This window comes from Tenebrio molitor, chromosome 9 (assembly GCF_963966145.1).
Source record: "Tenebrio molitor chromosome 9, icTenMoli1.1, whole genome shotgun sequence".
Lineage (NCBI taxonomy): Eukaryota > Metazoa > Arthropoda > Insecta > Coleoptera > Tenebrionidae > Tenebrio > Tenebrio molitor.
In genome coordinates this window covers 12,763,976-12,777,863 of record NC_091054.1, presented here as the reverse complement: position 1 = coordinate 12,777,863, position 13,888 = coordinate 12,763,976, and the positions used below count along the sequence as shown (strand labels likewise).

The 13,888-nt window shown below is 39.0% G+C and overlaps 1 protein-coding gene across 1 annotated transcript in view; it reads left to right on the top strand.

Moving 5' to 3' along the window:
* LOC138138318 (histone-lysine N-methyltransferase PRDM16-like) overlaps positions 1-12,520 on the top strand; it is a 60,218-nt gene extending 47,698 nt beyond the window's left edge. The window contains exon 2 of the mRNA XM_069058157.1: positions 3,649-12,520. Coding sequence (XP_068914258.1) covers positions 3,668-5,029 — 1,362 coding nt within the window. The 5' untranslated portion in view covers positions 3,649-3,667 and the 3' untranslated portion in view covers positions 5,030-12,520. The remainder of the gene's footprint in view (positions 1-3,648) is intronic.
* The last annotated feature ends 1,368 nt before the right edge of the window (positions 12,521-13,888 follow it).

Genomic DNA, 13,888 nt, shown 5'->3' with positions numbered 1-13,888 from the left:
TTTGATTTATCTCCAGATTAGTCGCCCACTGATACTCTGGAATTTAATTTTTAATTAACAAAATTAATTTTTTTATTAATCAAACAAAGCACAAATTAGCATCTAAATCTGGTAATCTTGTGGAAAGCTGCATTTCTTGAGAAATCAAGTGGTACCTGCATGTCTTACTTTTTTCTGAAGAAAAATAATCAAATTGGCCATAATAAATTCTTTGACATGATGGTACCAACCCGCATGGTTATATCTAGATCCGCTGTACTATAACCAATTAACGGATCCATGCAGTGGCCACTAAGATTTCCAGATCTAACACCAATGGACTTAGCATTAAGAAATATAAAAAATTACAAAGTCTGATAATTTCAAGAACAAGAAAAAATAGTTAGAAGAAGTAAATCTTTGGGAATTCTTTCGAACTAAATAGAATTTCGAAATGTGCCAAAGGTAATAATAATAATAATAAAATGATATCATTATTATTGTCTTTCTGCGAGTGAAATTAAGCAACGTCGAACGCGGTCAGTATTTGGATGGGTGACCGTCGTTATAATGATGCTTTGTAGCTTCTTTGCTTGCTTTTAGTATTTTAGTAATATATACAGTGTGTCCCCGGATAGGTGAAACGACTCTTGCAAAAGATAAAAAAATCTCGATTTAAATTTTCGTTTTCTAGGGTTCAGCCCTGCTTGGTTAAAGACTAATTTCTAACATAATTTTAGTTTTGAAAAATCAAGTATGCTTTGGAAATTTTCAAAAAAACCTATTTTCCAGTAGAATAAAATGCCTCCTATGTGACAAATACGACAAAAAGTTATTAAGAGAAGTTGTTTATAAATAATATTTAGGCCTCTGTACCAAATTGCAAAATCATCGGCCAACTATGAGTTTTCATTTTTTTAATGTTTATTTCACAAAACAAATAATTTTATTTTTAACAATTCTCTCATTATGAGTAAAAAAAATCATACTTAGATTATTACTACAAGTTATTTTTTTTAATATAAAAAATAATTTCATTAATTTAATAACATAATTAAATAAAAGTATGTAAATTAAAACCTTAGATTAAATTTAAAAAAAAAAATGAAAAATCAAAGTTGGCCGATGATTTTGAAATTTTGTCTGGAGGCCTAAATGTTGATTCTAAACAACTTTTCTTAATAACTTTTCGTCATATTTACCAGATAAAAGGCACTTTACTCTAAAGAAAAATAATGTTTTTGAAAATTTTCACGGCATATTTGAATTTTCAAAACTAGAGTTACGAGTATGTTAAAAATTAGTTTTTAACCAAGCAGGGTTAAATCCCAAAAAATGAAAATTTAAATCGAAAATTTTTTATCTTTTAAAAGAGTCGTTTCACCTATCCGAGGACATAAAGCCATCAGAGGAATTGTCATTACATAATAGAAAAATCCGGCCTAGATGCCGCGCCCGCTTTATCACAATATTTTTTATGATAGCAGTTGTTTATTTATCATAATTATTACAATAATTATTGTTTTTTAAAATCCCGTTGTCTGCTTAGTTTCATAATTTTTCTTAATCATAAGAAATTAACAGAGATCTAGCTAAGTTGTAATTTTGCTAAATATACTCCAAGTTGTGGACATTAATAATTTATTTAGAAAGCTTAAAGACAATAAAATGCTGTAAAAGATTATGCTTATTATTTACATAAGTCAACAGTAGCGTGAAATTTAAATAACAAAATAGACAACTTACCTTTTAAGATTTATTAATGCACTTAGTTAACGTCAGTCGTCCCGTCAACTAAATTGCTTCTGTCACAAATCAAGATCCGTTCAGATTTTTAGAAAAAACTTCCGGTTTCACGAACTGCGTTTCCACCTTGCTTATTGCTAAGATCGCTGAAGCAGAAGCCTGTGGGTGAGAAGGAATCTCTTTTGACAATAGCATTTTTTCTGTCTCAGTATTTTTACATGCTGTGTAGCACTCTGTAAAAGGAATCATGAAAAACCTTAATTGGATCTTGATATATGTTTCGCCACATGAAGCTCAGCATTAATTTATCATCGGAGCCGATGATGCCAACCACGTCTTGTGAAACACGTGTCGAGTTTCGATTACACTCCATTTTGACATGTGAGAGTAATTTTTTCCGAAACTTCGACTGTTCCAACTTCCTCACTCTTCACTTTTACTCCACAAATCTTGATTTTTTTCTTCACTTTCGCGCAGGAATCCTCGTTCCTTCTATTACGCGATCTCATCAATCACAACGCTAATTAAGCTCCGCATGCAGATGATCTCGCATCACGTTGCCATGTCCTGAAGGCGCTGAAAACTAGTCCGAGAATTTTTCAGGTGCCAATAATTTATCGGAGCTATTGTTACATCGGCGATCTTTGTGCGTGCCGCCATGCGTGAGATTTCGACGATAGATAAGGACCCGAATAATTACGCGGGACTAAATCCGGCGGGTACGGTGGAGGTTAACGCTTGGACGACGTAGAATGCGGACGAGAAAATGTCCGAATGAGCGGATAACGAGGAGAAATGCGAATCGCTCATTACGTCTCCGTGATTTACAAAACTGAGCAATTTGGGAAACACTAGAGACGTGTCGGAATCGAATCCTCCGTCGGAATCCCATCCACTAATTGACGTGTTTGCCGTAAAAGAACTGGCAGTAAGTTATTGTCTCCTTGGTAGGAAACTAAAGTGCCTACTAAATCTGAGGAAGAACCAATAAGCACAGTTACGCCTTCTAATTGCGCTTTTTTCCGCAGACTGCGCAGAATAGCGATCGCAATCTAGTTTACGCGTTACGTCGACTTTTGTGGAAAAAAAATCTAACGAAGTCGCCGTTTCGTCGCAGGACTACAAATGTGCGTTTACGGCGTTCTTTACGATATTGTTATAGATCTGAAAAAAGCGAGCCGAGCGCTTAAACTTTAATTGTTCTTAATATTATATAAGGAATGCGCTATTGCGACACTTTTTACGAGCGGCGGCAGCGCTAACGCAACCGCATGAATGGACACAAAAAATTAAACTAAATAAGAGCAATGGGGTTTCGAAGCAGTAGGTAGATGCAGTAGCAGGAAACGAGATTTGGGAACTCATAAAATAAGCCAATTGCCTCTTACAATGCGTTATAACTTATCGTAAATAATACCGAGCACTGTGGCCAAGCGCCTAGCGCGCCACTTTGCATTCGGAAGGTCCGGGGTTCTAACCCCGGTGCCGCCTAACTGGTGTAGATTTTTTTCAGAGGTTTCCCCACACCATCACATCGTGGTATGAGCACAGGTTTCATATCACAGATAAGGCGAATGCTGGGTCAGTATCAACCTCTCAGTAACCTACCACCATCCTTCCGCACCTATCTTCACCTACCCATCCCGCATCTTCCCTCTGGAAAGCCTCAGCAGCCCACCAATGCCTTCAATAATTTGAGTAGTTTATGGCAATGCACTGTCCCAACCGTTCCAACCCTCATAAAAGTATTAGTACGTTATAAAGATCTGCGTAAGTCATTCTCAAATATCGTTTTCTATTCTATACGTACATGTCATCAATGACGTGTTTTCATCACCAGCAGCATAACAAAACTACTAACAGTTCCCTCGATGTCGAAGATATTTTGCTTCATGCATTTTCTTACTGTTTGTTCTATTTCAGATCGACCTCCCGAATTCCCATGAGTGTGGTAGACACGGGCCTTCCCTGGCTTCGGTATTTGCCCCCGCTGCCTCTGTCACTACCCCTAACGATGCGCGAAAAAGACTCATCCCCTCGCAAGATGCTGGTCGCCTCTGGAGGCCACAGCTCCCCCAAGCAAGCGGCCGTGTACCCCCTCTCCATTCGAGTTCCTCCGGGAGACGAGATGCCTTTCGACCTGTCTCGCAACACCCGTTCGCCGGGTCCGCATATGTCGCCGGCGGGGCGTCCACCCCCGGGCCCCCAAGACGGCGACGACCAGCCCCTCGACCTCCGAGTGGAGCACAAGAAGCTTTCGCTGATGATAATCAGGCGGCAAGTGGAAGACGAGAACAGGAATCTAATCTCGCCGGCTGTTAGTGTGAATAGTGATAAAGACGATGTAATCGTGGACGAGCGAAGCAGTCCCAACAATCACACTGTACCAAAAACTTTCAGTCCCCAAATTCCCGGTTATCCCGGGATGTTGTTCCCTCCGCAACCGATCCATCCGATGATGCTCGAGGCGATGTACCGGGCGCAAGGGGACAAAGTCCCTAGATTGCCCCTGCCTTATCCTAACTCGCCTCCGGGGTATCCTCAGAGGTACCCGTTTCTTAGCCCTTCTATGTTGAGTCCTCCGGTGAATCAAGTTCCTTTCGACATGCTGAGGAGTCAGGCGACGCCGCAAACGCCCAAAGTCTTCGACGCCGCCGGCGGTAAAATGAAGGACCGGTACGGTTGTAAGTTCTGTGGTAAAGTTTTCCCCCGGTCGGCCAACTTGACAAGACACTTAAGGACTCACACCGGAGAGCAGCCGTACAAATGTCGGTACTGTGAGCGCTCCTTCAGCATCTCGAGCAACCTGCAGAGGCACGTCAGAAACATCCACAACAAAGAAAAACCCTTCAAGTGTCCGCTGTGCGAGAGGTGTTTCGGCCAACAGACCAATCTCGACAGACACCTGAAGAAGCACGAGGCCGACGGTCCCACGATACTCGACGAGCGAAACCTGCAAAGACGCACCATGACGCCCAGAAACATGAGCGAAGAGTCGTACTTCGAAGAGATCAGGTCGTTCATGGGCAAAGTGACAGACGGCAGACTCCTGCAGCACCTACAACCGCCAAAACAGATGCCAAACTTTCCGATGACCCTGCCCCCCAAACTCCTATCCACCAACCAAGACAAGGCTACGAGTCCCGACGACACCAAAAGAGATTCCTCCTATTTCTCCGACAAAGACAACTTCTCCTCGAGGTCGTCGAGTAGCTCCGACAAGGACGACGAAGACAAGGCCCAAGAGAAGAGCGAAGAGAACGCGAAGGCGGAAGAAGACATTTGTAACAATAACAATACTTGATTGCAGGTAAAATGTGATACAGTGTCAGGTGGCAGGAAAGTCTCTGGATCTGCTAGAAATTCGGTACAAATGAAAGTGTGGATGGTCCGACGGAGCGGATTCCGTTAGGCCAATTTATCAGTTAAATTAAGACAAGTGCCAATTACGTTTCATTATTTCGGTGGTGTAATATTAGTCCGGCTGTCAATGTTATTTATGGTAGCGACATCGCGTTCGAAATAATGGCACGTAAGGCGATCGGCACTCCTGAAGAAAGCTCAGCAGGTGGCTCTTGACTCAGATTGTGATTATACGTATTATAAAACCAAATTGTTGTTCACATTCTCGCTCACACTTAATGAGGAGTTTATTCTCGGATCAATTACGCAATTTACCCGACAAATCTCCGCGTTATAAGAGAGACCAATTAAATCAAAAGACGATGCCGTATTTCATGCGGACTTTTATATCCTAATTTGGATGGGAGCTCCGCGGGACCGGGCGACTCTCCGGACTTGAAAAGCACGTGGAAATCTTTGTTTTTATCCGGCCGAGTAATTACAATAATTAACGGAAGAAATTGAAAATAAAAACGTTAATTTAATCGTCTACAAATTTCAGAGCGTATCTTTCATTTCCGTTTTCCAATTTCGAAATAATCGCGTCCAATTTATTCGCTCGGCCATTACCAGTTCAACCAAGACGAGATTGTAACTGTCGATAAAGCCTTCTTAATGTTTGCTCCGGCACAAAACTGAAGAGTTTACGCACTCTCGAGGTGCGTCTCGATCCATCTCGGCCGCATTATCAATCATGCGGCGGCCCGACCGTCTCCTCCTCGTCGGGCCATCAGGAAGACGTGGCGGCGTTGCCTGCGGGCAGCAGACGGTCTCGATTTTGGAAAAATCGAGCAGGAAATGTCCCAACACCGCAACCATATCAGGAATGCAGAGCCTGCAACCAGTCGCGTTAATTAAGAACGGAAATTAAAAGCGCTTTTAACGCAGAATTAGCCATAAACGTAGGCAATTAAAAGTGATAGTTGAGACACAAATTACTGGTCTAGGAATATTTTAAAGTAAATCACGCGATTTTTTCTTAATTGATTGATTCCGAGTAACGCGAAGAAAGTCGCGAGCGATTTCGAGCCGGCCCCGCTTCCTGAAAAATCCACTTTTTTCGTTAATGGGACGAGTTATTGGCAGATGCGTATCTGGATGGGAACGGATGTCTGGAACGCTTCACAATGCACAATTCCATAAATTTTCGCCGAGTTTTTGCGAATTCGAGATTTATCGACGGAAAATATGAAATTATTGCCGCGGAATGGAAATAGCGTTACGCAGCGAGACGACGATAATTTTAATACGGCCCTGGAGCGATTCTAATCTACAATAATCTCGGACATGTTCCTCGTGTTGCTACAACAATTCAGAATCGAGATAATGGCCTTAATCAAATAAATGTCTATATTTATGGCTTTGGGCGAAAACATGTTTTGTTTTCAACGGTTCTTCTTCGATACAAAAAAATACACTCGGACCGGCGGCAGTGGCGTAACCGCCATTACGAAATGCATCGCGAATGGGCTACACCTCACAAAATCTCTCCACCTCAAAAAAAAGCACTAAAAGCTCCAAAAACTAACCAACAAACCTTCACAATTTTTCTTTTTGCTTTTCTTCTCTATCTGCTTGTTTATTTTTCCCTCTTCTCACTATTCTCACTGCCTTCTTCTTCTTGACAACTATTCGTTTATTTTCTGCACTAGTGTCGTTTTTTGTCGAGCGCTTTGACCATCTGCTCCTGCATTTTCCATGAGGTCATCTCGAGATTAGTACCTGGGAGTAAAATAAAATTCAAACTAGTTCAGTTTCTCGGCGAGGAAGTGGGTGGAACTAACAGCGTCGAGGCCCGAAGGCACCTCTTTAACTGACTCCGTAAACGATACGCTCCTCGAGATCGTCCGCAGATAAATCCGTCCTGAAAGAGCGACCGGTCCAATAAATTACCGATGCAGAGAACGGTACCGATTCTAATTTCAATCGTCACAAGTGCGAAAAGAAGCGATAATGAGGCTCGGCTATGGAGATTTTAATGGCCGCATCTGCTTATTATCTGTTGCTGCTGCGTACCCAACATATCATCAAGGCTGTAATTGGCGAGAACTGCGCCGCTAATGACACATCAACAAACATGGACTGACAATTTATTATTTGTTTAACCTTTCGGTGTCGTCGCGGTGCAAAAATTCATCTCGACGTATTCGTACTAAATTTAATTATTGCCGATGTTGTTTTTGCACAATGCTATCATTCATTTGCCTGTCGTTATCGCTAATGTGTTCGAAGCCTATTTTACCGCAACATCATTCTTCATCGCGATTACCATAAAAATTCTACGACGGATTACACACGCCGACTGGATGTGACCATTAATTATGGCTTTTGTTGGCTTCTTTGACTACAAATTTCTTCGAGGGCATCTCGAGCGCTAAGAATGACTAATCGACCGAGCTATCCATTTTCGTTTATTCCTTTTCGGAGACATTTTTCACGCGTTTTTTAAGCCAAAAATTACAACGCCAAACTGTTCAGCAAAAAACACCATTTTCCAAAAAAATAATTGCGTTTCTATGGACAGTACGGGTTAGTACGGGATTAATTTTATTGGTAGTATCCTTTTTTCTCATTAACATTTTACTTTTAACAATCTCAAATTATTATTAGTCTCCATTTTCATTTATATGTGTTTGTAGTATTTGTGTAGTTTATCTCTTTTACATTTATTTCTGATAATTTCCCTCTTTCTTCTACTGCACCTTCTTTTCTTATTTGTTCTGTTCTGTTTTGTATTTACAATATAGCATACCATTAAAAAAATTCTAGAAAAATGTATTCAGCTTTTAATTCAAATTTCTACATAAACTACAAAATCAAATTAACTTAAATCTACACTTTTCCTCTTTCTTTCTTTTTTTCTTTCTTTTTTTCTTTTATCTCTTCATTTCCTGTTAAAGCTCGTTCTCCCATTCTTTTCCTTACAACACTATTTTTTTATATTTAAAATATTATTACAGTTTTACCTTTTAATAATCTCTTAATTTTCATGCTATTCCTACACAAATTACGGCTTACTTTATAACTTTATTTCATTTTATTTCCTCTCTTGTCTTTTACTTGAAACTATTTAGGTATTTTCAAAAAAATGTTCAGATAGCAAACCTGTATTAAAAAAACACTGGACTCTGTTATTTCTTGAAGGCTTTTCGGGACTAATGTGTGACTTCCTCTTAATAACGGTCGCCCATTAAGCCCGGTCCGACCCTCGGTAGAGACCCCTCGTTAAGATGGGTCTCCCGCGGGTGGGACACTTAAAGTCTAGTGCTTTCAGAGGATGTGATATCACTATAAGAGCATTCGCTAAACGAGGAAAATCTCTGAAAAAAAGCTCCTATGCAACTACAGTCCGGCCAGGGGTTTGAACCCAGAACCTCCCGAACTTAAACCAGGCGCGCTTCACGCGCATCCACGGTGCTCGGTTTAAACCTATATTTAAAACAGAATTTGATGAATGAACAAACTCTAGAATGCTTTTGTCGGTTTTGATTTTGTCTTTTTCTTATTCTGTCTTTCAATTATATCTTTTTTCTTCTTTTTGAAACACATTTTTCTCGCATAACATTATTATTCGCTTGTTTGCAAAACTTCACACTCTTTTCTTCTACATTTATTTTTCAGGTTTCTTCTTCATAATGCCGACCACAAAATAAAAACTTAAAACTTCACTATCAGGAACTGGAATGCTTTTTCCATCTTTTACTCTTCACTTGTTTAATGAACTTTTCTAAATTAACTTCTACTTCTACTTACCAGATTTTTATATTTCTCTCTCACTTTCTTACTAACATCACTTCTTTAACAGTTATTTCGTCCACTTTTCCTTACACTTGCTTCTCTTATCTTTTCTTAATACTGTTTCATTTTCATAAATTTCACATTTTCTCCAAATATAAACACTTGAACTGGATAATTTGAAATTAATGACCTAACAACTGGACGTATTGGTTTATTGCTCATTTTTAGGAAAGCTACAAATTGCTGAAATAAATTATTGTTGCCCACTCAATTAATTAGAAAATTCTGGGCCAATAATCACATAAATTTGCATTTTTTCAGTCGGCCATAAATTTTCAGTTTCAGCTAGGCGCAATGCTTCACAATATTTTTTCACCTGAAACAATCCCAACCGTGCCTCTTCTCGTAATGATGCTATAATTTCCATCAACTTCGCTAACGGACCGCCTTGATTTATGTTTCCTGTTTCAATTAATTTTTGACACTTTTCATCCTCTTCGGTGAAAGTCCCAAACTTATCCCTTCACACTTTTACTTCAGCACATCTTTTATCACTGTCATGTTTCTTCCTCCATCTTCTTATTTATTATCTGGGCGACCTGTCAATACGCACACTAATCTACTTTCTTATTTTTTACCACCGAATTCGCTCATCTCTAATGACACCACGGCCTCGTTAATCCGACGGAAAAATTGAGTAATGCACAAAACAGATCGCTTTAGCAAACCCAGATTAGATCTAACCTCAGCGATTTCGTCATCGGCCGCACGCACGACCACTTTGATTTATTCATTAAGAAAAAAACAATCGCTTGGGCAAGAGGAAAAATGCGAGCGCACGCCACTGCATGACTAATAAAATTTCAACACAGTAGTCCTTGGACGTTGTAGGAATTTCGTCGAAATTAATGCGTTTTTTCAGTTTTTATCCGAGTCGAAATTAATTTTCGCGTCCGCGTGAGGTGTACGTCTTTTGCCGGAGGCGCGCCGTTAATTTATGCTGATCTCCGACGCCACGCCCCTGGTCGTCTTCAGACCGTCGGTTTCATTGTTTTTCGACGGTTAGAGATCGAACACTTTCTTCGCAGAGCGACTTTCTTCGCTATAAATTATATTTTTGTAAATATTTTCGATTAATTAATAGAACGACAGTTTCACTTTTATCGGAGCAGCGTCGAGAAATTGGACTTGATTTTTTCGACTGTCAAATTTAAACGACTTTTTCTCCAGTTCCACGCCGTGCTTTGTACTCCGACTCCATAAATCTTCACAATGGCTATGTTAACTCCGAAATTAACATAATGCGTTGTAGCTATTTCACGCAGATTAACTCCGACCTTATCGCGGAATTAATATTTAATCTTCCATTTGTTCCCTCTCGTTATTCCTTGTTTGCTCTGCTTAATGGGTACATCTCTCTTCCCGATTTTGCCTTCTAATCTACCGTTAACATCTCCGAGTTACGGATCTGCTGACCAGCATGCTAATAGGCCCAAATTGCGCTCTACTGCCGTACCATTTTTTTCCATTTCTTCGATGGTTTCACATTTTTTTATCACTCTTCTGCATATCGAGTAACACAAAAAAGATAACATCTGAGCCGGTAGCAAGCCCAGACAAGCTGTGAAAGAATTTAACGGAATGCCGAAATACGAACACTGTAATAATGTATTGAATTTATAACACTTTTTGTATCAGCTGGCATTTTTATTTAATTAATGATTTAATAAATAAACACAGTCATTAACATTTCAGTCCAGAAGTTTCGATGAATATTTACCATTTTTCAAATATAAAATTTCGGGCAAAAATTTGAACATAAGTTATTACATACGGAAGCGACCATTTGAAAGTACAAAATTACAATTAAGTAACATTTTGCAAAAAAATGACTCAGTTAATTTGCTTATCTTGATCTTTTCCTCTTTTTCTCCATCTTCTGTCAACATTTGTTTCGTCACTATCTCTCGCGGCCTCACATTTTTACGAGCAATTTATCTTGTTCTCTTTATTTTCTAATTGAATTTTAATTAATTTATTGCTTCACTTTTGGAACCTGTGAGCTATTGTCTCACCTTTGTGGAACCGGTTTGCCAAGCGACTATATAATTCGGATTATGAGATAATCTCGAAGAAATTTCGATCGAAGTGGTCATAATTCTGCTAATCTGTAAAAAATAAATCAAGGAAGAATCTCGCGTATGTTAATAAAGACGTAATATAAGCGCCGAAACTAGGAAAACAAAATTTTTGATGGGTAAATTAAAGCCGCCGCCACACGTCGTGACATTTACTTCTGGTCCTAAAGGTCAGCGCAGACTACGGGCGTTCAGTTAATTTATCTGTAACCGGTGCAAATCTCTGTTTTTCTTTCCATTTTTCACTGCACTGACATTTAGAGCTAGGCGTTGTCAATACACATACCGAATCCTTGAACTCGTCCGCCGAGGCCCACCGTTTAAAATTACACATTCCTGCGAGGGATGGGCCTCCGATGCGCAAATGTCAGATAACACATGCCTACCGAGATCAATCTTCGTAGGCGAATGCAGAATGCGATCTCGGCGAGCGATAAGCCCAGACCGGATTAAATAACTTTTATTTAAGATCTATCAGATTCCACGGTCCGTAACCTGTTCCTACGCTACTTACAATCCGAACCGGGGAGATACACGGCGTAATTTGTAGATGGCGGTGCGCTATCGTGACGAGGATCGACGGCGGACGAAACGTTGCGGCGTCGTCGATGATCCGCCGACTCTCGTCCGTGCTACAGTTTGTTTTGTGATGCAAATGCGCCCATAAGGAAACACGGCTATTACATTCAACGCCTACTCCGACGCGGACTATACATGGACAGCATGTGTTACGTGGATGGTCGGCCAGATTTATCTTTATTATTGCGCTTTTTGTGGTTTTACTTCCTCTGTAAAAGTTCGTTCTAAATTTGGCGAGTGTTGCAACGGTCGCGCGGGCTCCCAGACACAAGAAAATTTAGTGATTAAGTAGTGATCTCTCCGTAGATTTGAATCAGTATTTAACAACAATTTGTTCCTTTTTTAACTATTTTGTTACTATAATTATTTTAGCAGACATATTCTCTTAAGTGTGCACCCAACTAATGTAACTGCACTCGACCTAACCTAAGAATAAGTTGAAACTAATGTATGTTCTCCTATTTCTCTCCAAACTGCAATTTTTTAATATTGTTGTGTTCCTATATAGAGAATTTAATTATTTAAGTGCAATTGCGTGTTAGTTACCTTCTATGTAGATATAATCCTAGTGTAGACGACGGATCTGTAAATTATTTTTTTTTGTTTGTTTGTTTTTGTACAATTTTAATGAAGACTTTGCGATGAGTTCAAACTATAAGCCATAAATTTATTGTAACGAAATATTTTTTTAATTAGATTATTATTTTAGTCAACAATGGTTACCAAGCTCGTTTTCTTTTATTTTTTTTTTAGTTATTACGAAAATTGTGTACGCTCAAAGCGGCCATTTAGTCAATTTTTACAATGAATTGTACATATTGGGACCAACGAAATGGTGTGTATTGTAAATTTGGTGTAATGCAATGATATTTAATCTGTATATTTGTACTTTTTTTAAATGTAATTATATTATTAATAAAACATGCAATCTGAATTTATTCGAGTCTCTCATTAACCCTCTGCTACCAAAAGAAAAGAAATTAACAAGCCGTAAAATGCAATCAACAAAAGCTCATTTTGACTGAGAAGCTCACATCTGTTTTACTGGTTGCTGAGGTCTAAATTTGTTAAAGCTTTATAAGAGGCAACTAAGATTGAAGCTCGAAGACTTCAGGCACTTTTTAGTGACCTGTTGAGCTTTAGCATACGATCTGACTTGATAATCCGTTAACGTGGAGTAAGAGATAATCCATAATTTTTCGAGAACGACCACAGTATATATAAAAGTAAACTATTTAGAACAGTGTAAAGTTTGAATTTCCCGCCGTTTGACACGATGACATTTGTTTATGTTTAATCGGAACATAATTAAACATGTTTGTTTTCAGCAAAGGGTGCCCTTGTGATATTTGCTTCGAGAATAGGAATCGTTAAGTTATTCTATTTTTAATGTAAAACATTGCAAAGAAAGAAAAAAAGAAAGATTTTTCAGGCTCTAAATTTTAGGTTAACTGTCAACATGCTCCAATTAATCTACGCTTTAAAAAAGCACAACAATTGACGGTTTCCAACGCCTTCCCAGCTCAGGATTTCATTTGAACGCGCGATAGAACTAGATTTTTACTTTTCACGTAAAAGGTAAAAGTACCACATTGTTATCGTATGCAACAGCAATGAGTCAGCACTTAATTTTTTTTGGATGATAATGCTTGACCACATTGTGGAAATTTTGTGCACCAATGGCTTTACTTATTTAAAATGTATCGACCAAATGGAATGGCCTGCATATTTGCCAGAGTGCAATCCAATTGAACATATCTGGAATGCTCGACAGGTTACAGCTCGACAGGTGCCACCATGGTCATTTCGAGCAGTTAATATTGCCAACGAAGAATGAGGAAAATTTTTCTGAACATTCTTAATAATCTGATGTCCTGCACGCTTCAGAGGTTTAATGCTGTTCTGGTTGTTAGAGGAAACTACTGAATAAAAAAAAAGTTTTAGACCATACTGTATTGCAAAAGAAACTGAAACATTCCCTATTGTTTTGAGAATCAATAAATTACCGTATGTGACAGGTCATCTGTATGGTTATATGAATGGCTACCACGTGATTAGTCAACAAGTCACTATTATTAATTATTATTTAAACTATTTAAACATCAAGACCAATAACAATGAAGGAACTGGGTAGAGTAACGGATTCGTAAAGTGTAGGCCGGTGTGAGGCTGATATTGTGGCCAGCTGTAGTGAACTGCCATGCAGAGTAAGTTTCTATATTCCAATAATCAGCTAAATTGGTCCTAAGTGCGTCCTTAGAGATGTACTAAGTGCACTTTTGCTCGCGAGAATAGTTCTAGGTAAA